The 24,656-nt window shown below is 47.2% G+C and overlaps 1 protein-coding gene across 1 annotated transcript in view; it reads left to right on the top strand.

The window, feature by feature from the left end:
- Positions 1-24,656, top strand: part of RAD54L2 (RAD54 like 2) — a 1,748,428-nt gene that overhangs the window by 239,175 nt on the left and 1,484,597 nt on the right. Inside the window, exon 4 of the mRNA XM_069644107.1 lies at positions 14,259-14,398. Coding sequence (XP_069500208.1) covers positions 14,259-14,398 — 140 coding nt within the window. The remainder of the gene's footprint in view (positions 1-14,258; positions 14,399-24,656) is intronic.

The raw sequence follows: 24,656 nt of genomic DNA, 5'->3' as shown, positions 1-24,656 counted from the left end.
CTTCAGCTGTAGTTCCCGGTCTTATGATTCCTTCCATGGAGGCTTTGCAGGCTCGGGTTGAAAAGGGCAAGGGCACTCTTCTCCAACCCACCCCCACGACCTTTCTGGTCTCCGACTTTCTTCTTTGTTTGAACTGCTGTCCTGGAATAGCTGCTTCCTCGTACGTTTGTCCTTGTTCAAAGTGTGCTCTCATACTACTGCCTTTTTTCTCTGTGGGAAAGGGAAAGGGCTGTCAGGTGTGTGTAGTTGTTGTCATTTGCCTGACTCTGCCTGGCCCTTTTGTTGGGACACGCCAGGTAAAATGCTCTGGTTTTAGTCTGTTGTCTTTCACTGTGTAATAAATTGTGTTGGAAAGGGGCGAGGGTAGAGCTTCTAAGTATCCTATGGGGTCGGATGGGGAAAAGGTGTTAGAAGGAAGAGGGTACCGCGTTGCACCCGTCTGTGTCCCACTTCCACTCCCCTAAGACCCCCATCCAGGTGATCCTCCCTCTCTGGTCCACCCGCAGGAACTGGATCCAATAGCGATGGCTGTGTCCTGGCAACCTGGATGACAGATCTCAGGGGACTAGCAGGTGAGACACCTTCAGTTTTCTCACATAATGCACATATAAAAGTAACCAACAATCCCATGTGTAAAAAAAAAAAAAAAAAAAAAAATAGGATGATACAAAAGTATCCCCATTGTACTGCACTGGAAGGAATTTAAATGGGAAACCTATTTTCCCAGTATTGGTCGTCTGAAGGACTGATCAGTTTCCCCATAACAATGGGCAAAGGCTGAATACTTTACTGCCCTCAAACGCCAGAAAAGGAAAACCGATCAAGTTGTTTGTGGACGGGGGTCATAGAAACTATGTGGGAAAGTTTCAAAAAGAGAAATCTTTCATAACGTAACAGTGTAGCATATCAAACCTAATTCAGTGTAGCACTTGCATAGAACTCACTCAAATTCACTCACACCCTTACACACCCTCTTAAAGTCTCACTCTCTCACAAACACTCACACACACACTCTCTCCCTGACACCCTCTCTCTGACACATTCTCCCTCTCTCTGACACATTCTCCCTCTCTCTGACACATTCTCCCTCTCTCTGACACATTCTCCCTCTCTCTGACACATTCTCCCTCTCTCTGACACATTCTCCCTCTCTCTGACACATTCTCCCTCTCTCTGACACATTCTCCCTCTCTCTGACACATTCTCCCTCTCTCTGACACATTCTCCCTCTCTCTGACACATTCTCCCTCTCTCTGACACATTCTCCCTCACACACTCTCCCTCTCTCGCTCTCTGACTCTCCCCCTCTCTCTGGCACTCCCCCTCTCTCTGGCACTCCCCCTCTCTCTGGCACTCCCCCCCTCTCTCTGGCACTCCCCCCCTCTCTCTGGCACTCCCCCCCTCTCTCTGGCACTCCCCCCCTCTCTCTGGCACTCCCCCCCTCTCTCTGGCACTCCCCCCCCTCTCTCTGGCACTCCCCCCCTCTCTGACGCACTCTCCCCCTCTCTGACGCACTCTCCCCCTCTCTGACGCACTCTCCCCCTCTCTGACGCACTCTCCCCCTCTCTGACGCACTCTCCCCCTCTCTGACGCACTCTCCCCCTCTCTGACGCACTCTCCCCCTCTCTGACGCACTCTCCCTCTCTTAGCATATGTAACATTTTCAAATGATCAATGGCTTTGTTTCTGCGGTAGAGAGTCTTGTTTTTAAATAGATGCAGAATATTGAGAAAGTGCTCTAGGGTCATGCAGAATTTGACTTTGTGACATAACTCGCATTGCTCTACCATGGACCATAATGTGCATACTCCTAAACCTCACATAATTTAATGTTTGTTGTATAACATTTCCATGTTCTTTTAAAAGCAATCCCTATAATTTTCGTTTTTTTGTTGCCTATAAACATTGCAGCCAGCACCCCCAACCCCCGGGGTCATCCCATTCAGGCAGGAGTCGTGCATACTCTATCGTCACAAGGGCTCTCCCTGAGGTGCCCCAATTGGTGTCTGAACTGGATACCAGAGTTTCCTGAGAGGCTCCCCCTCTGGGGGCTAAAGGTACCGGTGTTAATTTCCGAGGTTCCCCTCTCCCAGTGGTGACCTCCTCCCATGTGGCCAGGGGCGGCAGATGCTACCTTTTCCTGAACCTGGTGGTGGCGGCTATATGAGGGAGGATCACATGGGAGGAGACCACCAATGGGGAGAGGGAATGCCTTTATTGGATGAGACATGGCATCACCCTTTTGCCTGTGAAGATAATCAAGATAATCCTCCCATACCCAAGACCCTTATGGCCTATTGTCATTATTCTATACCTCCCACTTTGAAGAATAGGGAAAAGCTTTCCCCACATCAAATGAGCCAAACCTCCAGTCTTGATCTGACTTGTAGAAATTACAAAACTGCCTTCTCCAGGTCCAGTTGTCAATCGTTCAAAAAATACTTTGCCATTTAAAACTATTGAAAGTGATTATTTAAGTTTTGCAAATCAAACGCCAACAATGGAATTCTTGTCCAAGAATCACTCAAGTACTGGGACGAAGAAGAGGGAAAGAGTAATGCAGAGTGGGATAAACTGGAAGCCCAGCAAGCACTCTAGTCTTTTCCCGCATATACCTCTGCCTGGGAAATGTAAAAGAAAGAAACAAGTTGTTAGAGGCTGCTCTTGGGGAGACATTTCACCTATCCGCGAGGTTTGAAGGATCAAAAAGCAGAAGCACGCGTGGTGAAGCCGTGCGGCTTACCAGCAAAGAAGGCAAATGCTGACGGAGCGGGTCGCGCTGCTGAGATGCCAGGAGTTAGGGAAAGACTCCTGGGCATTTGCGGACCACCACAAGCAACACCTTTCTTACCGGAGTCTTAGGCAAAATGGCTGAGTGGAAGAAAAGCAAGAATGTAGCGCCTGATGCCACCTGGTTAACCAGCTCTGCTCTGGGCAAGGGCACACTCTTCCATTCCTGGAGCAGAGACAGCTCCCAGGGATGCCACCCCACCATCCCAGACCAGCTGCTCTGGTGGGGTGCGCCAAGCAATCTGCAAACAAAAAGGGTTAATACAGGAGATGGGCCAAACCCTGAGTTCTTTGATAATTACCAGAAACGGACACCATAGTGAATTTTAATAGAGACCCCAACAGGGACCCTTTTTTATTAAACATACCCTTATTAGACCCTAAGATTCCCCTGGCCTGAGTTCCATCTAAGCGGAGACCAGCTACGTCACCTCACCCTTCCTTGGAGGGGTCCTAGGGACCCTAAGGATCAGCGTGCCGCAAACACCCTTCCTAAACTCAGGTACCACCCACATGGACAATGAGGCCAGAGAATGGCCTCTGTGGGTAGTCCCATCTTGCAAAGCGGCCTTGTCAGGCCGCCAACCTATGCCACCACCTCACGCCAGGGTGCCTCCCCTCTACCCCCTATTTAAACTAGTGGCCATCAGATCTATTCCTACTTGACAATTACTTTACTTAACATGCCCCTAATACCCTAACTCCCTAACCTTCCCTACTTAACATTTACCCTCCTTAACAATGCAGAATTATACACATAACATACATACATATAAATCTACTACACACACCCAACACCCCATGTCACAATGGGGTGACTGCTGCAGACAGCCACCCCTTCACAGTACCTTTAGGTCTGTCCAATATGCAGGGCTGCTCCTGATGACCCTGGATGATGAACTGGGCACACAGGAGGGGGCCACAGATGACGGGTGAGGCTTGGGCACCCTCCTTTTCTTCCAGGGTGGCCCTGTCCACCACGTGAGCAACCGCACATGTGGCATCCTTGTCATTTTTCTGGGGGGCCCCCTATGCACCTGGGGACCGCCCACACTTACCATCGTGAACCACAGTATTTATATATTATATTACGGTGAGCCCCATTGGCAATGGGCAATGGGCCCACCCGACATCACCGCCGTGGGCCGCGGTAGAAGTTTTTTTTTTTTTTTTTTTAGGGTGGGTTCTGGCAGGCGATCGAGTGGTGGGGGGGGTCTGCTCCCACCTTGCCCAGGGGATGGTCACTACAGACACATAGCTGGAAATTTGGCGGTGCACATCCGACGTCTGCATGGCAGAGGCCTGTGGCTGCTAGAAGAGAAGGATCTGCACATCAACATCCTCCAGCTATGCGCAGTATTCTGGGCCCTCAAGTTGTTTTTTCTGTCTCTGAAAGGCAAGGGGGTGAGGATCTTCACAGACACCACCACCACCACCATGTTCTACATCAGGAAGCAAAGGGGGCACGGGCACTAGATCCTATCACTCTCCAAGGAAGCTCAGGACTTGTGGCACTGATCATCGGACAGGCGATGTTCCTTGTCCGTCTCCAGCTGGGGGGAGTCGAGAACACCATCACATACTCCCTCAGCAGGGAACTACGCTCCTGCCACGAGTGGGAACTCTGTCAGGATCAGGTGAACCGTCTGTTCGTCGAATGGGGCAGACCCTAGATCGGTTTGTTTACCATGGCAGCGAATTCCAAATGCCAGAAGTTTGCCAGCAGATTCCATCAGCCGAGGAGCATTGGGGGGACGCGTTTCTCCTTACCATGGGAAAGGCTGTTTCTCTCCTTCTCTCTTCTGTTAAGTGTCAGCAACACACACCATGTCGATACAGGAAGATGCTAACGCCCTGGTATGGCCAATGCAGATTTGGTATCCAGATCATCTCAGCCAGTCAGTGTCGCCTCCAGTCACATTGCCGGTGTTTCCGGATCTGTTCACCAGATATGGAGTTGCAATCCTCCATCACGACCCAGGATCGCTGAACCTGAAGGCTTGGTTCCTGCAGCTTTAGAGTTTGGAGGATATGAGTTACCAGCAGACTGCATAGAGGTCCTCGCCAAAACCAAGGCGTTGTCGACTAGTGCTATGGCCATAAGTGGAAGCGTTTTGCTACGTGGTGCGGGTCGCAAAAGATTACCCCTTTGAAGGTGACTGCTCCACAGATTCTTCCATACTTGCTGTCATTGGCAAAAGCTGGGTTGGCTCACGCATCTATCAAGATGCACTTGGCTGCCGTTTCAGGCTACATCATATCCCCAGGGAGATCCTCACTGTGGTCCCACAGATAAATCCAGGAGTTTCTCAAAGGACTTTTCCGATCCTTCCTGCCGTTGAAGGCTCCTGCCCCGGCGTGCAAACTCAACTTGGTTCTGACAAGGATAATGTGTGCCCCATTAGAGCCTATGCATAAAACCTCTCAAGTTTCTCTCGTCGAAGACTGCTTTCGTTGTGGCCATCACGCCTGCCTGACGTGTGGGTGAGATCCAGAACCCTATCCTGCAAGCAACTGTATTGGACTTGCCATGAATCGAGGGTAGAACACACTCTCTTCAATGTCGAAGGTTCAGTCGGAATTCCACCTCAAGTTTTTGGTTTTGCCTGTGTTTTTCCCAAAATCTTTGTCGGCGGAGATGGCCTTGCATTTGCTGGATGTTGCTCGTGCTCTGAAGGTTCTACATGGCACGCACAAAGAGTTTTCGGAAGACTTCTCAATTATTTGTGATCTTGGGTCCCATGAGTTATGGGAAGGCATTGTCCAAGGCTTCCATCTCAAGATGACTCTCCGGCTGGATCATGCTCTTTCATCGGTTTGCGAACCGGCCGCTGCCAGGTCGTCCGAGAGCCCACTCCACCAGAGGGATTGCTACAATGACGGCCTTCCTTTCTGGGGTGCCCCTGCTTGACATCTGCAGGTCTGCAATGTGGAGGTCCACGCATACCTTCACAAAGTTCTACTGCGTCGACCGGGATTCCAGGGAGGAGTCCAAAGTCGGCCAGGCAGTGCTACACAACAGGTTTGCTTGAGGTGAGTTTGTTCCAGGGTTAAGTGTTGATTGCTTCTTTTGAGCTTTGCCACCTCCCATGGTTGTGTAATGTGTACTGCTGTGTATTCGTTATTCATGAGCATGTGAATCCATGCTAGACCCCATGCTAGAAAAGCTTTAAGTTACTTACCTGTAACTATTGTTCTCCAGCATGGGTCTGGCATGGATTCACATGCGAACCCTCCCTCCGGCCCCTCTGTGGCTCTTCTTTGTCATACTACCACTTTAGGTGCTTACCACATCTGAAGATGGCTGCCAGAGGCAGGGCTTTGGTAGAGGACTGTCATTGGATGGGGGCAGTATGGCCCAGAGGACAGTGATTGGTTTAGAGGAGAAATAGTTTTAAAGTGAAACAGTGTTTTCTTTTACCAAGGAATCCCAGCCTGACAACAGAGAATATTCATGAGCAAGTGAATCTATGCTGGAGAACAATGAAAGATCATTGAAGAGTTGATGAATAACAGATACTACAGTAATACATTTGCAATCTTTTGGCATTGATAATGCTAACCTTCGCATTGGCTTTTTTACATTTTTTAATATTGTATCATTTATGTGCTTTAGAAAAATATTGTTATGAAGTCCTTGCTCTTTCAATATCTTCTATACTAAATCCGTCATAATGTCCAGCAGAACTTGAGTTTTTCACGGATGAAAAGTCCAACACATGCAGGGATCACTTGATGCACTTTGGCTCAAGAATGCCATGAATCCAGCAGGTATATTCTCTGTATTCCTCATGACAGTACCATCTGTTGAGTCATACAATACATATTTGATTAAAGAGTAATATAATGGATTAAGCTTTAGCAGATGTTTTAAACTATTATCTATGAGACTTTTTTTTATTCATGCCAGACATCCCATTCTATTATCCCCATGTAGAGTGACTGCAATGCACAAGGTGAGATCAGGCTGGGGCAGACAAATGGTTTAACGTGGTCCGTTTTTTGGTCAAAGAGTTTTATTTTGATGAGTTACTTTACTGTGTAGCCGCAACCGTTGACTATTTTACATGAGCAAATAGAAATGCAAATAGGAATTCATATTACATGAATGCTTGTAACCCCCCAAAAAAACACTTTCAGCACTCATCGAACACTTTCTTTCAAAAGCAATGATTTGACATTTGTGAATGTGTGCCATGGGGAAAACCATAAAACATATATAAATGGGTAGTGTGACGAATGCAGCAACATCGTCACCGATTCTCTGGTGGGAAACTTCTCTTACATGGCCAGGGAAAGGCAAAAGCCACCTGACTGATCCTGGGGGTGCCTATCTGACTATGTGGGGGAGGATGAACTGTAGAGAGGAATGAAAATACTGAATCCAAATAAACCTTCAGATGCAATTTTTAATGACACCCATGTGCCTTTGCAGCATGCTTGTATGGCTTATTGTGACGCAGATAAAGATCTCCTGAACATCCGTGAGGACCTGCTTTTGAACCTCGACTCCAACACTCCGTGTGTTCTCATTCTGCTCGATCTCTCTTCTGCCTTTGACACTGTCAACCATGCCATCCTGCTCATCCGTCTCCGTGATAACCTGGGTATCACTGGTCAGGCTCTGGCGTGGCTGACCGCTTTCCTCTCCAATCGACCCTCCCAGGTCCAACTCGGGTCCTTCCTCTCTGACATCTTTTTCTCCACCTGTGGTGTCCCCCAGGGATCTAATCTCTCCCCCTGGCTGTTCAAGCAGTATCTGGCACTCCTTGCCCACCGCATAGCCGCTCTCTGCCCCAACTTTCAGTGCTATGCGGACGATACCCAGCTCATTTTCAGGCTACCCTCGGCCTCCTCCTCTCCCTCCCTCATCTCTGACTGTCTGTCTGCTATCCAGGAATGGTGTGCCGCCAATGACCTCTCCCTTAATGCCAGTAAGACTGAGATTCTGCTCATCGGCACACCCACTCCCTCCTTCCCTGCAGCTCTCTGGCCGGCCTCTCTTGGCCCTCTTCCTGCTCCTACCTGCAAGGCAAAAAACCTTGGGTTATCTTCGACTCCACACTCTCCTTCTCGCCTCATATATCTGACGTCTCTAAGAAGTCACACTACCAGCTGCACCTCCTCAGAGGTATTCTTCCCTTCCTCTCCTTCCCCCAGAAGCTCGCTGTCTCCCGAGCCTTGGTTCTCTCAAAACTGGACTACTGTAACAGCCTTTATCTTAATCTGCCTGCCTCCACACTCCGCCCTCTGCAACTCATCCAGAACAGAACTGCGAGACTTGTCCTTGGCCTCAAGCCCAGGGACCGTATCTCTCCAGGACTGAAATCTCTACACTGGCTCCCAGTGGCTGCGAGGATAAAGTTCAAAACCCTCTGCATTGTCCACAAGGCCTTCTGGGGCCTGGGGCCTAAATATCTTCAACTCTCTCTTCCTAAATATCTTCCTTCCCGAGCCCTTCACTCATCCGTCTCCAACTCCCTCAGGGTCAGCTGCTTCTCGAAGCAACGAGCTGGGGGTAGATCTCTCTCCGCGGCAGGGGCCTCCCTCTGGAACAGCCTTCCTGCCCCCCTGAAACTTGAGGAGAACCATCTCCGGTTCCGGAAGCACCTCAAAACCTTCCTCTTTGCTTCTGCTTTCTCTCTCCCTCTCCCCTGCTAATTCTTCGCTGAAACTGCACTGAATCTGCAACTGGGCCACTCTCACCGACCTCGGTCCTGGGCCCAGCCACTCTCCACTTGCACTGCCTCCCTGGCAACCCCTGCACTGCGGGACTGTCTCTGTATCACTTACAGCCCCCCCTTCCCAGCACTTGTTCTGCACTTACCTTGCACTTGCCACCAGCTGGCCCTTTTATTTATTTATTCTACTTACCTTGTACTGCACTTCCCCCCTCCCCTTCCCCATGCACCTCTCCCCTCCCCCTCCCCCTGCACTTGAGCGATCTGAATGACACCTGGCCTAGTAGGATCGTTGTCTGTCTTCCCCTTGTTCCCCCCTCCCTGCCTCGTCGCGCCTTATAACACCTGTGTATAGGCGCGTTACAAATGCCTTATCATATCATAATTGCCAAATTTTATTGACCAACCTTATTTGCCCCCCTCCCACCTTTTTTTTTTGGACTGAGACGAAGAGGGATAGAATGAGAATGACCGAATGCAAACTCTGTTATAGTTTTTATATAGTGTTAACTAATGCCAGGAAGTTTCAAAATACACACATATGAACAGTATAAGACTGAGAGGCAGAGACTGCAGTGGAAGGCAGCTTGTGCTGATGCTGGTTGGAATGACAGAGGCTGATAAGAACGGTGTGAAGACAGACCGGCCCAAGAGAAGCTCACCACTTTATTGCTTTAGGCAGCTGGAGCCGCCAGAAGCAAAGGATGATAAAGAGGGAGCCAAACGGCTAAGTGGATGCACCCCCAGTCGGCGAACTGAAGGAGAGGGAGACTGAAGGATGTGAGGAACGCCAGAGCTGCCCGGTAAGCCACGAGAGTGTGGGTTAGCAGAGTGCTTGAGAGCGAATGTCGCATATCATTAACAGTGCAAGAAAGCCCAATTAAAGTAATTGGAGGAACTAATATGAACAGTGTTAAAGCGTTTGTGACCCGAATCTTGGAGAGAGAAGTTAATACGAATAGTGTGAAGAAAGGGTTGGTGGCCCACCACTTGGAAAAGGACAGACACGAATACGACCAGTGTTATGAAAGAGTTGGTGACACTTTCTTAGATGAAAGAGTGAGTGGGGAATGGATAAGTCCTGGCATGATAGTGAACCAGGCAAACAGTGAGCCTGGGATTCACACCCATAAAAGGATCTAAAGCTCTAGCAGGAGAGTAAACCAGGCACTGTACGAGTCTGGGACCTGCACCCAGGAAACATAACTGTGATAGCCTGCCAAGAGTAAAGCAGGGGTGAGAAGAGGAGTAAACCTGAAACCGTGAGAACAAATACAAAAGGGAAGACCCAAACCCCTTTTAACGATCCGTAATAAAGCTGCAATACCCTGGCAGGAGAGTACACCAGGGATAAAAAGAGGAACAGTCAAAGGAAAAGGGAAGAACCATAACCCTTTAAGGTTCATTGAGGTACACAGTGGGGTAAACTGAATATTCAAGAGAACTGTGTGTTTAAAAGAATGCTTATCCCCCCCCCGTGCCCCCTCGTATAAACTTGTACTGTATCAATATATTGGATGTAGAAAAACAGAATGAACAAAAGGAAAGTTATTTTCCTTAAAACTGTGAAAGCATAGTAAGTGGAGAAACGCAAGTTGTCGCCCTTGAAACTTTGAAGTGAAATATTGTATAAAGGACACCAGGGGAGCACCCTTTGAAACAGTTGAACATTATTTGACTTTTTAACCCATAAGTGCCAGACAGACACTGAAAGACCAGAAGAAACATAAGGGCAGGGAGGAGCCCTTCCTCTCGTGGAACTTTCAGTAATTTGTTTTCGACACCTTAGAACTTAGCTACAAGAGCATAGCTTACACAAATTCCCTTGTACACCTTGTTGTGAGATTAGTGTATAAGGGTTAGTTTGGGGTTTTTGGATGCAGGACACTCAATCGTTTAACATCCTGACAGTCGTTTATTAGTTTTGTTGAGGCAGGGAAACCCTGCATAGACATAGGGACAGGTAGGATTTCCCCAACCCCTCTTAATATTTTGACAATAAAGGTTCTATTGAAACGTGTTACTGTGTCCGAGTCATGTAGTCACAGTAGACATGCAGAAGTCAGCTGTAGCCATATTAAGGATGGATGGAAATGTCAAGTGCCACCTATATGGGTTATTAATATAAAGTAGTCACATGGAACAAAATACATCCAGTCAGGCTGGTGAAATTACTGTAATATTTGTAACATATTTCTATTCATCTAATGCTATATACTCAATCATTAGTGGGGACCCAAGGATTAACAGTGCCACTCTAGTTCATGAATCAATACCATCATCGTATGACAAACAGAATTGAATGCATGCTTTCCGAAAATCTTCTGCCAAGTAGGCGCTGTTATGTGGGATCTTTTGTGGATGTGAAGGGCATGCAAGTGAAATTCTTTGGCTACATGTGTTTTCTTGGAATTTGAGGATCAGTTCTGGCATTGACAGCAAGTGGAGACATCGCCTATACGATTTGGTTCAGGAAATACATCTTCAGTGTCACTGCCTTGCCCCTGGTATTTCTTGTCTTTGTCTTGCCTCCATTTTCCCATCAGTGTGCTCTGGTTCAAACGAAAACTAGTGCAAACAATCCATTATACAATTCAAAGAGGATAGTTAGAAAAAATGCAACTCTATAAGAAAAACTATAGATAAAACATACATTAGAGAAATCATAAAAATTTGAACAATGGTAATCACAGTTTGTGAAATAAATACATCAAGAGGCCTTAATATGTAAGGAAAGTTCTCAACACAAGGATTTTACACTACACATGTTCAACTGTGGGCAGTGCATTTGTAAAAAAAAAGAAAAAATCGGTGCCAGAGAATGTTGATTGAAATGCAGATGCCAGAGTGTCAGATCCTTTTGCAGTTGTAAACATAAACATTTCAAACAAAACTCTGATGGGCACATGCATTCCTCTGCTAATGCAGTTTATCTGTTGTATGGTATGATTGAGTATGTTGTAGTTTCTTAAAAATGTAGAAATTGATTTGGTAAAGCAAATCTTTCTTTTCAAACAGTAAACAACCAAGAGACATGTGGATAATAAAGCAAATCGTGAGAAAGACTGTGTTGATGTGTATTACAGGTGAAGGCGTTTAATGCGTTTTCATGGTGATGTGATTGTGTAAATATGTTGAGACATTATTTTATTCCAGCAGGCATCACCACAAGGGGTGTGTGGCCAAGGTTTGTGCCGCCAGCTTTCAATCTTATTTCACACACATTTGTTACCACAATAAGACCTTGGCGAACAAGGAGAGGTCAGAGTGATAAGTGCAATAGAAGTGATGCTCCGTCAAACATACACTTCAAATACATCGCAATTAGGTATGTGTGATTCATTGTGAAAAAGTGCAGACTGTTCTTTAAAGACTCTGCGGTGGAATACATTATTCACAGATGCAATTGTATCACTTAGAATGAGATTAACTGGACAGTTGAGGTTTATTTAGTGGCTACAACAGTTGGCCCGAGCCTTACAAAATGTAGTATCTGTATGGATTGCAGGTACATTCATCCTGTTCTTCTCTGGTTGGTTTATTGGAGGGGGTGCTTCTGCTTACCGAAACAAGCTGGATGTTATGATGCTGTTTTCATAGTTATGGCTTCTTAATGGCATATGGCAACATAATTGCAGTTTCACTATAAACTAAGGTCTCACCAAAAATCATCCTAGATTTACAAGCAGTACACCATAGGAAATCTTCTTGTATATATTTTAGTGTGTGGATACTGGGACAGACGGATGACTTAAGCTGTGCACTGCTGCTCCTGGCTTGATCTTACAAGCTTTCTTATAACTGTCAGGAACATTGAAATTCAGACCATTATAAGGGTGCAGAAGGAGGAGATTGGCACACAGATGACAAAATTGTTGGCATAAACCTTTATTATACCAGAAATAAAGAGAATACTACCGCACCCTAACTCTGAGGGGTTTTCTTACTTCACCTAAAATACTAAGGATTCAGTCAGGATGTCCATGCAAATCAAGAGTCCACTGTCCTGTGTCAAAAAACAATTTCCGTCCCTTACACTTATAATTAAACTAATGAAGAACTGGATCTTCTTGGTCCAGGAGAATGTTTCCCTTCTGAAAAATGGACCCCAGTTTCAGTTCTTGGGTGGGATCTCTGCCTGAGGAATGACTACCTTCCACAGGTCTTAATCCCTTTCCAAGGCACATAACAAAGTTCCAAATTGTAATGTCAAATACCAGTAAAGCTCCAGTTCAAACATCAACATTCCTTATTGCCTGTACTTACTTCTTCACTATTGGGTTCTTGCAGAGAATGCCTCCCTTCTCCAGTTATCTTGCTCTTTGGGTTTTCCAGTAAGAGTATCAAACAAGTAAACAATAAAATATCAAGAACAGAACATATCAACTGTAAACGATTTCCTATATGCAAAGGGAGCAATAGAAAAGAGGAGAGAAAAAACATTAAGCGTAAAACTCATTGAAAATGTCCCAAATATCAGAGTACGTGTATACTTTCCTCTTGACTGGATAATTTACTTCTCTCTACCCAAAATCATCAACAAGTCATGAAACCAGCCATCTACAGAGGGCCTAAGGTCACTCTTCCAGAATTTAAAAATGTGTTTCTTGCCCACCCAAAGGGCTTGCACTCTTTTGGTTCACTTCTCTGCCTTTCTGGCGTCACACCAACCACCCTGGCAACCCAGATACTTGCAGGGCACTTGCCAGCACTTTCAGGTCAGATGTGGGCTTCTCCGCGTCACTACTCGGGCAGCTTTGACAGCAGCAGTGGTGATTCCGCAGCATTCTCTTCTTCTCGGGCTGCACTGCTCCAGCTGACCATGCATTCCAGCTCCCTCGGTCGGCTGTATCCCTATTCTACCTTCCATTCTATCGGTCTGGCACAGTGGCCCTTCCAGGACCGCCTCTGCCGGCAGACAGTATCTTGGGCTCCTCTTTACCTGCTTGTCCTGGCTTGCCAGCTTAGAATGTCACGGCTCAGCAAGAACAGATTCTCACCCTCTTGCATAGTTTTTCCTCTTTTTCTACCTGTGCTTTTCCAATGGGATTTAGCGAACCACTAGAAGGCTCATTGGAGGTTCTAGGACTAGTCAGTACGACTCTGCACCTTCTCCTCGCTCCGGTACTTGCCCATTGTATTTGTTCTGCATAGTTTTTGCTCTTCTTCGTTCTAGTATGAGCCAAGGATGTTAAGTATTGATTTTATAGAGATGCATGGATGTCTTTGGTATTGAGGAGTTACGTGGAATGGGTTTTAGGGCTAGAGATATTTGGGTGAGGAGTGTCGTACCGAGTTTCCCTTAGATGGTGTTTCTTGTCCCTAGAGGGGGAGTCTCTCCCCATTAGATCCGTCACTGTTTACCACCCCCAAGGGGGGACTGTCTGTTAACAGCCTCACCTCTCTGGCCTCATGGGAAGGGGCTTCCTCTCTACGAGAAGTGAAAATCTAACCACTTGTATTCGCATTCTGTCAAATGAAAGAGTCGCAGTGCAGTGCATTTTCACACTGTTTCAAAGGTCTGCACCAAATGATCAAGCGGTTGGTGTAAAGAAGCCTGTTCTCGAAGTTGACATTTTTGTTTTGCAAGTCATTGTAGCTTTGTCTGCTTCCTATCAAAACAAATGTCATACAGTAGAGACCCAGTGACAATGCACCTTTTCTGATGTGGTGGTTCTCATTCTGTGTATCTTTTTAATTTTGAGTTATCACACATTGAACGTGACTATCTGATTATTAGTAATGTGTTAAGAATTAAAACACTTGTGTTTTCTTTTTTGTCTCAAGGAAAGTGTTAAGGGAGGATCAGCTGGAAGCTGGAACATTAGCAGCCCAACAGGAAGAGCTTGAGAGGAGGAAACGGCTAGAGCAGCAAAGGAAGGACTATCCAGCTGCATTTCCTACTTTACCCTTTGACTTCTTCCAAGGTAAGGCGGGAAATCCAAGCGGCCTCTAGAAGCCAGTGTGATTTAAAAACTTTGATCATGAATTGCAATACACGGGGGGTGGGAGGTAGTAGGGGAGGAAGAACTGGGTGATGCGAGGGACCCAAGCGGAAGCCTCAGTAAATTAAATAGAAAATGAATAGCTAGAAAACCAGGGTGCAAATGTAGAATTAAAGAAATGAGAATCTGAAATAAAGTATAACTCTAGGCTTCAGAATGGTCATGTGGTCTGGTGAAGGGAGCAAAAAGTAATATTTGGAAAGGACCCTGAGGATTAATTGTGCAGCACATGGAAAATGTTCAACCAGAATGATGAATCTATATGTATTATTTATTTAAATTTGCAGTGCGCTATAAACTGCTGTGGCTTGTACAGCTTTGGAACTGTTTTGTTTTCCATCCTGAGATATTGATGAGGTTAACTGTGGAGCAGCTATCTATTGATATCTCACCAAATAAACTAAATTGATGTTTCGAAGGGATTGTGTCCTCTTGATATATTCCTTATCTTTGATAGATCACTTCCAGCTTGCTGGCCTCGGAACATTTTTTCAGTAGAGGGTGCTGCGCGTCGAAATCCCTCGAGTCAGTGTCCTTCGACAGCCTCCGTATCGGTGCCGACGTCATCATGCGTATAAATAGACTCACGCAGCGTCCGTTGCTCAGTTCTGTTTTTCGGCGCTTCATGGGCCTCGGAATCGTGTTGTTCAGTTCGTTATTCAAAGTATATTATACTTATTCCTCAAGTATTTCTTACTCGCTTCGATGGCTTCCTCATCTGATCTGTCGACACCACGGTCCAGCGTCAAATGTTGAGATTGTGGAAAGACAATGTCGTTGACGGATCCTTATAGGATCTGTTTGTGGTGCCTGGGGTCAGAGCACCAGTGTTCAGAATGCGAGGACTGCATGTCCATGATGGCGAAAGCCTTGAAGGAGCGTAAGGGAAAGCTCGAAAGGGGGAAGACTCTTAAAACTTCTAAAACTCCTTCCAAAGTTTCCTCGGCAGAGTCGAGACATTCGTCTCCTCGGCGGCACGGTAAATATTCTCGTTCGAGGTCTCGAAGTAGTTCCCATCATTCTTCGAGATCCAGACATTCGAAAAAGAGGCGTTGAAGATCTCCCTCTTCTTCGTCTTCTTCTGTTTCCCCTGAAAGGGTCACCTGCCCCGCAAAACATAGCGCTCCAGCCAAGTGGGAGGAATTCCCAAAAAGGATGCTTAGCGTCTTCGAGAAAGCGGCCTCGACCCCGTTGGAGAGGCTAAAGGTGATACCCTGGTGAAAGACCCGAAAAGTCGAAACGCCGCGAGTCGTTGCACCCGGCGAAGGAAATTGCTTGAGAGCGTTCCGAACCCTCGAGAAAAAGCAGTAAGACTGCATCATCGACGCCTTTGTCGAAGGCCCCTTCGACTCCTAAATCTGCGTCATCGATGCCATTATCGAATGGCCCATGGACGCATAGATCGGTCTTTATCGGCGTCTAGGACTGCATCGATTCGGAGAAACCTACGACTAACTACCTCGCAGTCAATAGTCATACCGAGGGCTCCCATCATGACCTCGAATGTCGTCGATAACCTCGACTACTCCGAGTAGGATTCCGATCCTCTCGAGTTCTTCGGGGTCACTTCATACCTTTTCGTCGCCCTTTTCGGTTTCTTCAAAGCCTTTGACTTCTGCGTCGACGACGTCAACGTTTTCTCAACCAGTTACCACAAGCTTAGCCCCTTCTGCTTTAGAAATTGGTTTTAAGCCTTTTCCAAGGTCAGATTATTTTAATGTCTTATCCTCCATTTATGAAGGTGAGGATTCTGATCAGGAAAGACCTTTTGGGTTGCAGAGAACTGCAACACCTTTACCAGAGGAATTTATCTCTGAAGAAAATAGGTTGAAGGACTTGCAAGATTCCTTGCATGATGCAAGTGGGTTGGATACTCCCCAGAAGCGGAATTTGCCAAACCAGACCCAGGGGAACCTGCTGAGACCCCTTATATAACTTTAATGGCCAGAATAATAGAATTCATGGGTTGGCCTACACCTTTACCTACTTTTCAACAAGATGACCTTACAGACATCTTGATTAAAGGCCCACAGGAAGATCCTGTGGTTCCATTCCATACTGCATTATAGAGGAAAATATCATCCAACTGGGAAACTCCTGAGGTTATCCCGGCTATCTGCCAAATATAGGGCATCTGCTTCTGACCCTGAATATTTGTCAAAACATCCAACTCCAGAGAGTCTAGTTATTCAAGCAGCAACTTCATCGAACAGTAGATCTGCATACCCTACTGTTCCACAAGACAGGGATGACAAGAGATTTGACGCTATGTCAAAAAAGGTCTTTTCTGTATGTAGCATGTCACTTAAATCCATTAATGCTACTTGTACGCTCGCAAGATTCAGCCATACACTTTGGGAGTGTGCTTCATCAGCGGCTGACTGCCTCCCGGAAGGAGAAGAAAGGTAAGCTTTTCTGAACATCATTAATGATGGTAAAGACGCAATGTGCGAATCCCTTCAAACTGGCATTGATTCTGCTGACAGTATCAGCAGGGCCATGGCGGCAAGTACTACAATTCACAGGTTTGCATGGTTACGAAAGTCTGGTTTTGCTCCGGAAGTTCAGGCCAGACTTTTGAATATGCCCTTTGACGGCTCTTCTTTATTTGGTAAAAAGGCTGATGACAGTCTAGAGAAGATACAAACATCTAAGGCAGCAGCAAAATCCCCTGGAGCTGCAATACTATCACCCCTAAGGAACCTCTTGGAGAGGTAGATCCTTTCGTTTCTATTCCGCATTTGGAAGGGGACAGCCGCTCAAAGAAGCCAAAAGAAATTCACCCGAGGTAGACGGGTTAAAAGTAAAAAAGCCGCAGCAGCTGCAGGTGCCTCTTTACCCTCAGCATCTGCCTCAGCCGCTTCCAAACCGCTCTGAGGACTCTCCTCACAAAACAACAGTAGGGGGCAGGTTAACTCAACATCTGACGGAATGGCAGGCTATTACGTCAGATGCTTGGGCATTGGAGACAGTTGCCCAAGGTTACTGCCTGCCTTTCCTAGGCACCCCTCAGACATCCACCGGGGAACAACTCTTTGAAGTTTCCAGACCCGCTCCTTTTGCAGGAGATTCTAGACCTGCTAGCGAAAGGTTCCATAGAACCGGTACCTGTAGCGGAGAGGAACAAGGGTTGGTATTCCCCCTACTTCTTGATACCGAAGGAGGACGGAGGACTGAGACCCATATTGGACTGAGATTTGAACAAATTCCTCAGGAAGGACAAGTTCAGGATGTTAACTCTCTCTCAGATCCTTCAGGCCCTCCAGCTTCAGGACTGGCTGTTATCTCTGGACCTTCAGGATGCTTATTGCCATGTGCCAATCCATCTCAAACACAGGAAATACCTGAGGTTCGCAATTGGCAACTCTCACTATCAATTTCGAGTGCTGCCATTTGGGCTGACCTCCGCCCCGAGGCTCTTCACCAAGCTAATGTCGGTAGTGGCTGCAAGTCTAAGGAGGGAAGGGATCCACATCTACCCCTATCTAGACGATTGGTTGATCAGAGCAGTATCTTCGGAACAAGCTCAGATCCAACTAGATTATGTCTGCCACTTCCTTCACAAACTGGGCTTCTCCCTCAATTTAAAGAAGTCACAGATGATACCATCACAGACTCCAGTTCATTGGAGCGGTCCTGGACACTTCCCTGGGGAAAGCCTCACCACCAGAGGTGAGGGCTGAAGATATTCTGCAGATGGTCACCAAGTTTCAAAATGCCCAACGTCTCCCAGCCTTCGACCTTTTGAGGTTGCTAGGCCTCATGGCATCCTGCATTTTCCTTGTGCCAGAGGCTCGCCTGAGAATGAGATCTCTCCAGTGGGCACTAAGAACTCAGTGGTCGCAATTCTCAGGGAGAATGGCAGATCTCCTTCAGGTTCCGGACAAGGTGGCTCGAGCCCTTGAGTGGTGGGCCAGTCAGAATATTTTGAAAGGAGAACTGTTTTGGCAACCATGGCCGGAGATAACAGTAGTCACAGATGCCTCACTCACTGGGTGGGAAGCCCATGTCAACGACTTGACCATCAGCAGTCGTTGGTCTCCATCGGAGTCCAGACTACATATCAACCTGTTAGAGCTGAGAGCAATCAGATTAGCGCTGAAGGCTTTTCTGCCATCTGTACAAGGGAAAAATGTCCTGATAATGATGGACAACACAGTGGCCGTGCCCTACCTCAACAAAAGAGGATGCGTAGGATCACTCCCTCTGTGCAGAGGGGCGATGCAGCTCTGGTTTGGGCAATCCCAGAAGGAATCTCTCTATCGGAGAGAAGAACTTGACAGCGGACGCTCTGAGCAGGCAGAGCACAGTCTCCCACGAGTGGGAGATAGCTCAGGAAGTCCTTCAAGAGATCTTCGCCCTTTGGGGAACCCCTCAAGTGGATCTGTTCGCCACCAATATCAACAGGAAGTGTGATCAGTTTTGTTCAAGGGAATTTCCCCCGAGAGGAGCTTTAGGGGACGCGTTTGTAGTGGACTGGGAGTTTCCACTTCTGTACGCGTTTCCTCCAGTCCCTGTCATTCCTCAGATGATCAGGAGGTTGAGAAGATTCCGCAAAACTATGACCCTAATTGCCCCAGACTGGGCCAGGAGAACGTGGTACCCGGACCTTCTGGACATGTCCATCTGCCCTCCAATTCGTCTTCCACACAGGGAGGATCTTCTCTCACAGAAGGGATGCAGCACCTCCAGCGCTCTGCTTTCGGTATAGAACCAATTTCCAGACTACCGGGCTTCCTCGGTCTCCCCATTTCCCCCCCCCCTCACCTGCCCCCTCACGGGTACTACATGGCCATGGTTCTTTCCTGGCCGACGTTTGTGTCTCCCTCTCCGCTTGTTGAATCCTGCTCCATCCTCTTCTTCCTAGTTAAATGGAGCTTTCCATTTAGGGGCTTGCACTATTTCTTGCTGACCATAACATATGACTGTTCTCTTTTCATACAAGACTCTGTATGGTATTTCCAAGGAGGTCTTTTCATGATATCCTTTAGGGAGTTCATCACAGGAACTTGAGTCCTTGTCCCCACAAGGGGAGTCTACCCCAGCGAGGTCCAACTTGCCTTGACCCCCAGGGGAGGACTTTGCGAAGCGGGCTCACCTCCCTAGTCTTTGGGAGAAGGGACACATTCACGTGATTTGTCACAGTATCATTCAAATATGTAGGCACATCACACTGTACAGAGGGAGCCTGAAAAAATCAAAGGGGGGGAGGGGGTCATGGAGGTTCATCCCCACACCATGCAGCGACATTTATTTTAAATAATGTGTAAAAATGGTGCATGTTAGATCACACTTTCTGTGAAAGTGGTAAAAAAGCCATATCATTTGTAATCTGATTTGTAGTGTGGCTAATGAGAATTCCAATAGTTGCAAGACACAAACTGTGCACAGGAGAATAGTCCAACACATTTTCATCATGTCTTTTGCCACAACATATGCCAGTAAAAACATTTTCATGATGGCTGCACCGGTATATGCCCGTGGTCCCATATCAGAACATACTCACGTTTGCTGTATGCATAATGCCGGTAATAGTATAAGAAAACATGTCCATGCTAGCACTGCCAATGTACTCCAGTATCCTCACGCAAAAACATAATTCTGCTGGTTTTGGCATTCAAATTTCCATGTTACAATGAGAAAACATGTTCAGACTGGCTGCACCACTGTAGTACAGTATACCCACATAAGAACACTTTTTGCTTTACCAGTAAAGACGCAGTAATCAAATATAGCCAGACTGCCTCCACCAAAGTACACCATTTCAGCCACTTAATAAAAAAACATATAATCTTTGCTTTTGTCTTCATGGATATTAAATACCATGCAACATTATGAAAGTATTGCCAGACTGACTGCTAAATGAAAATGAACCAACTCCCTGCCCATATGCATGTTAGTGGCCCTCGGGCTCGGCACAAACCACACCCCACCCCAGTCTTTCAGCGTTCTCTTGCTCATTCACATGCGCACCCACGTATACTCCGTACACACTCGCATTCCCGCACACACACCACCACACACACTCCAATAAATTGATAGCGGAGTAGGCTGTTCCCACTTTACAGTGCTCGTTTGTCATTTTCTGCCACTTTGTGATGGGAGCACACATTTTATGCTGTGATCCTCCTTCATTTGTGGTGGCCCACTGCTCAAGCGGAGTGGGGTCGGGAGTGGGCTATGCCAGCTGTTCCGGTGCTTCCCGTGCTTATCCTGCCCACCTCTTGGGAGTATAGTGCAAAGAGCCCTGACAGTCCCAAGCAATTTTCCCAACACCTCTCTACTTGGACCAAACACACCAGGGTACTTGCAGTGAGGAGGGCTTTGGGAAGTGGCAGGGCCTTTCTTCTCCTTTGTACTGTGGCTAGCTGTGAGTGAAAAAGCGTGATAACGAAAATTAAAAATGAGACCATGATTGCTGCAGTTACTTCCCGCATTTACCTAATTTGTTCCCCTGTGCTTAGCCATCGGTGGTGTGATCCTCGTCTGAGTTTACTTACGGAACGCCATGATTGCGTAAGGAAAGGAGAAGACCTCATATTTCCCCCTTGCGTGGGATTACCATCATTACCACCATTATACTCCACTAGCACTACATTTATTGATCTGCAATAGAGCTGGTTAAGGGGGTCATTGAATTGTATAAGCAATTGTTTCCTCAAAATGGATCAGAGCAAAGCAGCAGCACCCCAACCTGCACTGTCTGCAAGGGGGAAAAATCTACGAAGGGTCCATCACTTACTGCTCATAATGACACTGATATGATATGATGTGGCATTTATAACACGCTTATACACAAGTGTTTCAAGGCGCGGCGAGGGTAACAGAGGGAAGACAGACAAGGATCCTACTAGGCCAGGTATCATTCAGATTGCGCAAGTGCATGGGAAAGGGGAGGGGTAAAGTGCAGTGCATGGGATAAGAATAATAAACAGTAAGTAACGTACGGCCAGCTGGTGGCAAGTGCAAGGGTAATGCAGACGTCAGGTGTTGGGTCTCGGGCAATAAAATCGCGGCAAAAATGTCGCTGGTAAAATAAATTGCAGCAAAAATGCTGTGGTTTGACCCGGTAAAGGTGTACCCCATTATACCATTTAAGGGGAGCGGGGGTTGCAGGGGTGTCCCCCGCTCCCCTTAAATGGTATAATGGGTCTGGGGGTTGCAGGGGTGTCTTCTGCATCCATTGCATGATTGTGGCGGCAAAACCACGGCATGTGCAAACCATCTGAGTGCTAGCCTCCATTACTTGCCACGAGGTCTAGTCACTCCAAGATGGCCGTGCAGAAAAGGGTAATGGCTGGCTGGGCCTAACCCTCACCAGGCGCATCCCCCTGCAACCCGATTGGCCTTCTCTCTCTTCTTCTGAGCCTACCAGACGCCGGCAGGCGAACGCCGGCAACACCCACTAAGGCTCACCCAACAAGGCTCGGCTCCTGTCTTGAGCCTGTCCTGAGCCGTTGGGCCGAGGGCCATGTCCTGCTGCCCATTCCGCCGACATCACTAAGGTACTCTCGCCCCACCCTAAAGCCGGCTACAAAGCTACAATCGCTCCGGCATAACTAATGCCCCCTTCCTGCGCCGCAGTACACATGTGAGCAGTCCATGCCCCATAACGTGCCTCGGCACTTTGCTGCTTGCACGAGTCATCTGCATATACTGCTCTTTCCGCTATTGCCCAACCGCATGCTCTCTGTAGTCGCCATAGATCTATCTATCCAAATGATGTCTTATTGTTGACTGTGTCTAAGTCAAGTCCAACTGCAACCTCTCCTTCACAGTTGATACCTTCAGTGCATTGAGTCTAACTGCCTTTAAGAACTGCTGATTGTAGCCTTTGTTCTGAGCCCAAATGTTTTTGTAGCTCTGCTGACTGTAGCCTAATTTGCATTGTTTGAATCTAGATGCCCTAGCATTGAGCCCAAATGATTTTGTAGTTCTGCTGACTATAGCCTAATTTGCATTATTGCAAACATAGTGGCTACCACCTTTGCCACGTAGCCAACAGTTTCTAGTATCGAGACATTGCAACATTAACGGCAACTCCTCATCTGCCACCACACCTCAAGCTTCTTGAGAACCAACTAGCCACGACATGCAGTCGATGTCCTATACCAGCCTCTACCTTACCCACATAGTCATCTTAGGATCTTTATCCTTCACTGCAAACAGCTACCCTGCCAGCATCCCTAAGATACACCATGACCTCCAACTCACTCGTCCCTCCACCATGCTCCACTGCTCGGAACCTCCATCGAATCCCTACCTTAACGACCCAGCCCTGTGGCTCAAGCACTTTGCAACCAAACCTACACCAAACCTCCCATGTGCACTACTACATAGGAATATCGGACTTGGATCTAGACTGCCCAGACCACCCTGTATTCAGCGCAATCACACCGCTCCTCCACAGCCCAACCTACGCGCATCACCCTGCCCCGCCCCCCCCGTCTACCCCACCTACCTCAGCGCTAAAGGGAGCCCTTATTAATGCAACATCCCTTACGGCACGGTCCCGTTACATCGCAGACCTCATCACTGTCCAGAACCTTGACTTCCTAGCCATTACCGAAACCTTGCTACATGATGCCTCTGGCCCACTCCTCGCCTTATCCCTACCCAAGGGTTATACCATTATTAGAAATGACCGTCATTTCAACTTGTCTAAAGGGGGAGGAGTCGCTTTCATACATAGCGACAAGATCACTATGAGAGCTGCCGACAACACACAATTCACCTCTGCAGAATAACTATCGGTGAAACCTTCCCTCTCTCCCACCAAAACAGCAACACTCCATCTTGTATACAGACCTCCGGGTCCACTGGGCTCCTTTATTGATGTTGCTTCCACCATGTCGGCTAATACTAAGCCTAATTCCCAGATACTGCTATTAGGCGACTTCAACCTCGGCCTTTCCGATCCAAAGGACCACATGCCCCCTGAAGTTGACACTACCCTTTCCAACATAGGCTTCCAGCAGCGCATTCGTGATCCCACACATAACAAGGGCAGAAAGCTCGACTGGTTAGCTGACCTAAATTGCAATACCAATGTCCTCTCCAACGCTGCTTGTGCTTGGTCTGACCATCATGTTATTACCTTCCTCCTGCCAGCCACCAACCCCCAGCCTACACCTACCATAGCCCCCGCTTTAGCCACCAGAAATAAAAAGGATATCACAAGGGAGAAACTGCTTCCTCTCATCCTCCCTTGCTTGAACACTCGTTTCGCAGCACAATGACAAGGACCCCACTGTTTTAGTAGACGCCTTCAACAGCCTGATGATCAAAGCCATTGAGAGCATAGCCCCACTAAAAATTCGCAAAGCCAAACAGTCCCACCTAAACTCTTGGTTCACTCTGCAGCTTAACGCTCTGCGTAAAGAAAAGCGCAAGCCCGAAGCCCTTTGGAAAAGTCATCCCAGTTCAGCTAATAAAGCCTCCCTACAGATCACCTCTCTCAAATATAAGGAAGCCATCCTTCAAGCTAAAAGAGACCTATAATTCACGCATATCCCAAGCAGAATCATACACAAGAGAATTATTTAAAATTCTCAAAATTAGAATCCCCCCTCCCATGCCCCTGACGTGTGCACCAAAGACAGCACCTGGTGCAATAATATACAAAACGCACTTCTCAACAAAACAACCACTTTGCAATCCAAAATCAACGCCAAACAAAACTCCCTCCACACTCCTATATTTTGCAATACCCTGCCACCTAAAATAACCACCCCAGACTCCCCGGTGCCATTCAGCTTCACACCGCTCACCGTTCTGGAGGTTGAAAAAATAATCTGCAACTTAAAACCCCCCAGTTGCCAAGGGGGATGCATGTCCAGTCCAGATCATTAAGGAATCGGCTCATGACCTCGCACCTTTTATTACCACATTTATTAATGCTTCCTTTCAATCGGGAGTGGTCCCTAACAACTTGAAGGATGCATGGGTCATCCCCCTCCTAAATAAACCTACCTTAGATCCGGAGGTACGAACCAACTACAGACCCATCACGACAGTCCCATTTCTGCTAAAAATCTTAGATAGAGCAGCGTATCTTCAGATACAGAACTACCTGGAAACAATCTACTAGGCACGAGACAATCCGGCTTCAGACCTAAGCACGGTACGGAGACAGCCCTCCTAGATCTCAAAACCCAAATTGAGGACTTCAAAGACAAAG

The sequence above is a fragment of the Ambystoma mexicanum genome, chromosome 2p, assembly GCF_040938575.1.
Source record: "Ambystoma mexicanum isolate Mex_15411 chromosome 2p, UKY_AmexF1_1, whole genome shotgun sequence".
NCBI lineage: Eukaryota > Metazoa > Chordata > Amphibia > Caudata > Ambystomatidae > Ambystoma > Ambystoma mexicanum.
Note: the sequence above shows the minus strand (reverse complement) of the source record. Positions and strands in the feature narration are given on the sequence as shown.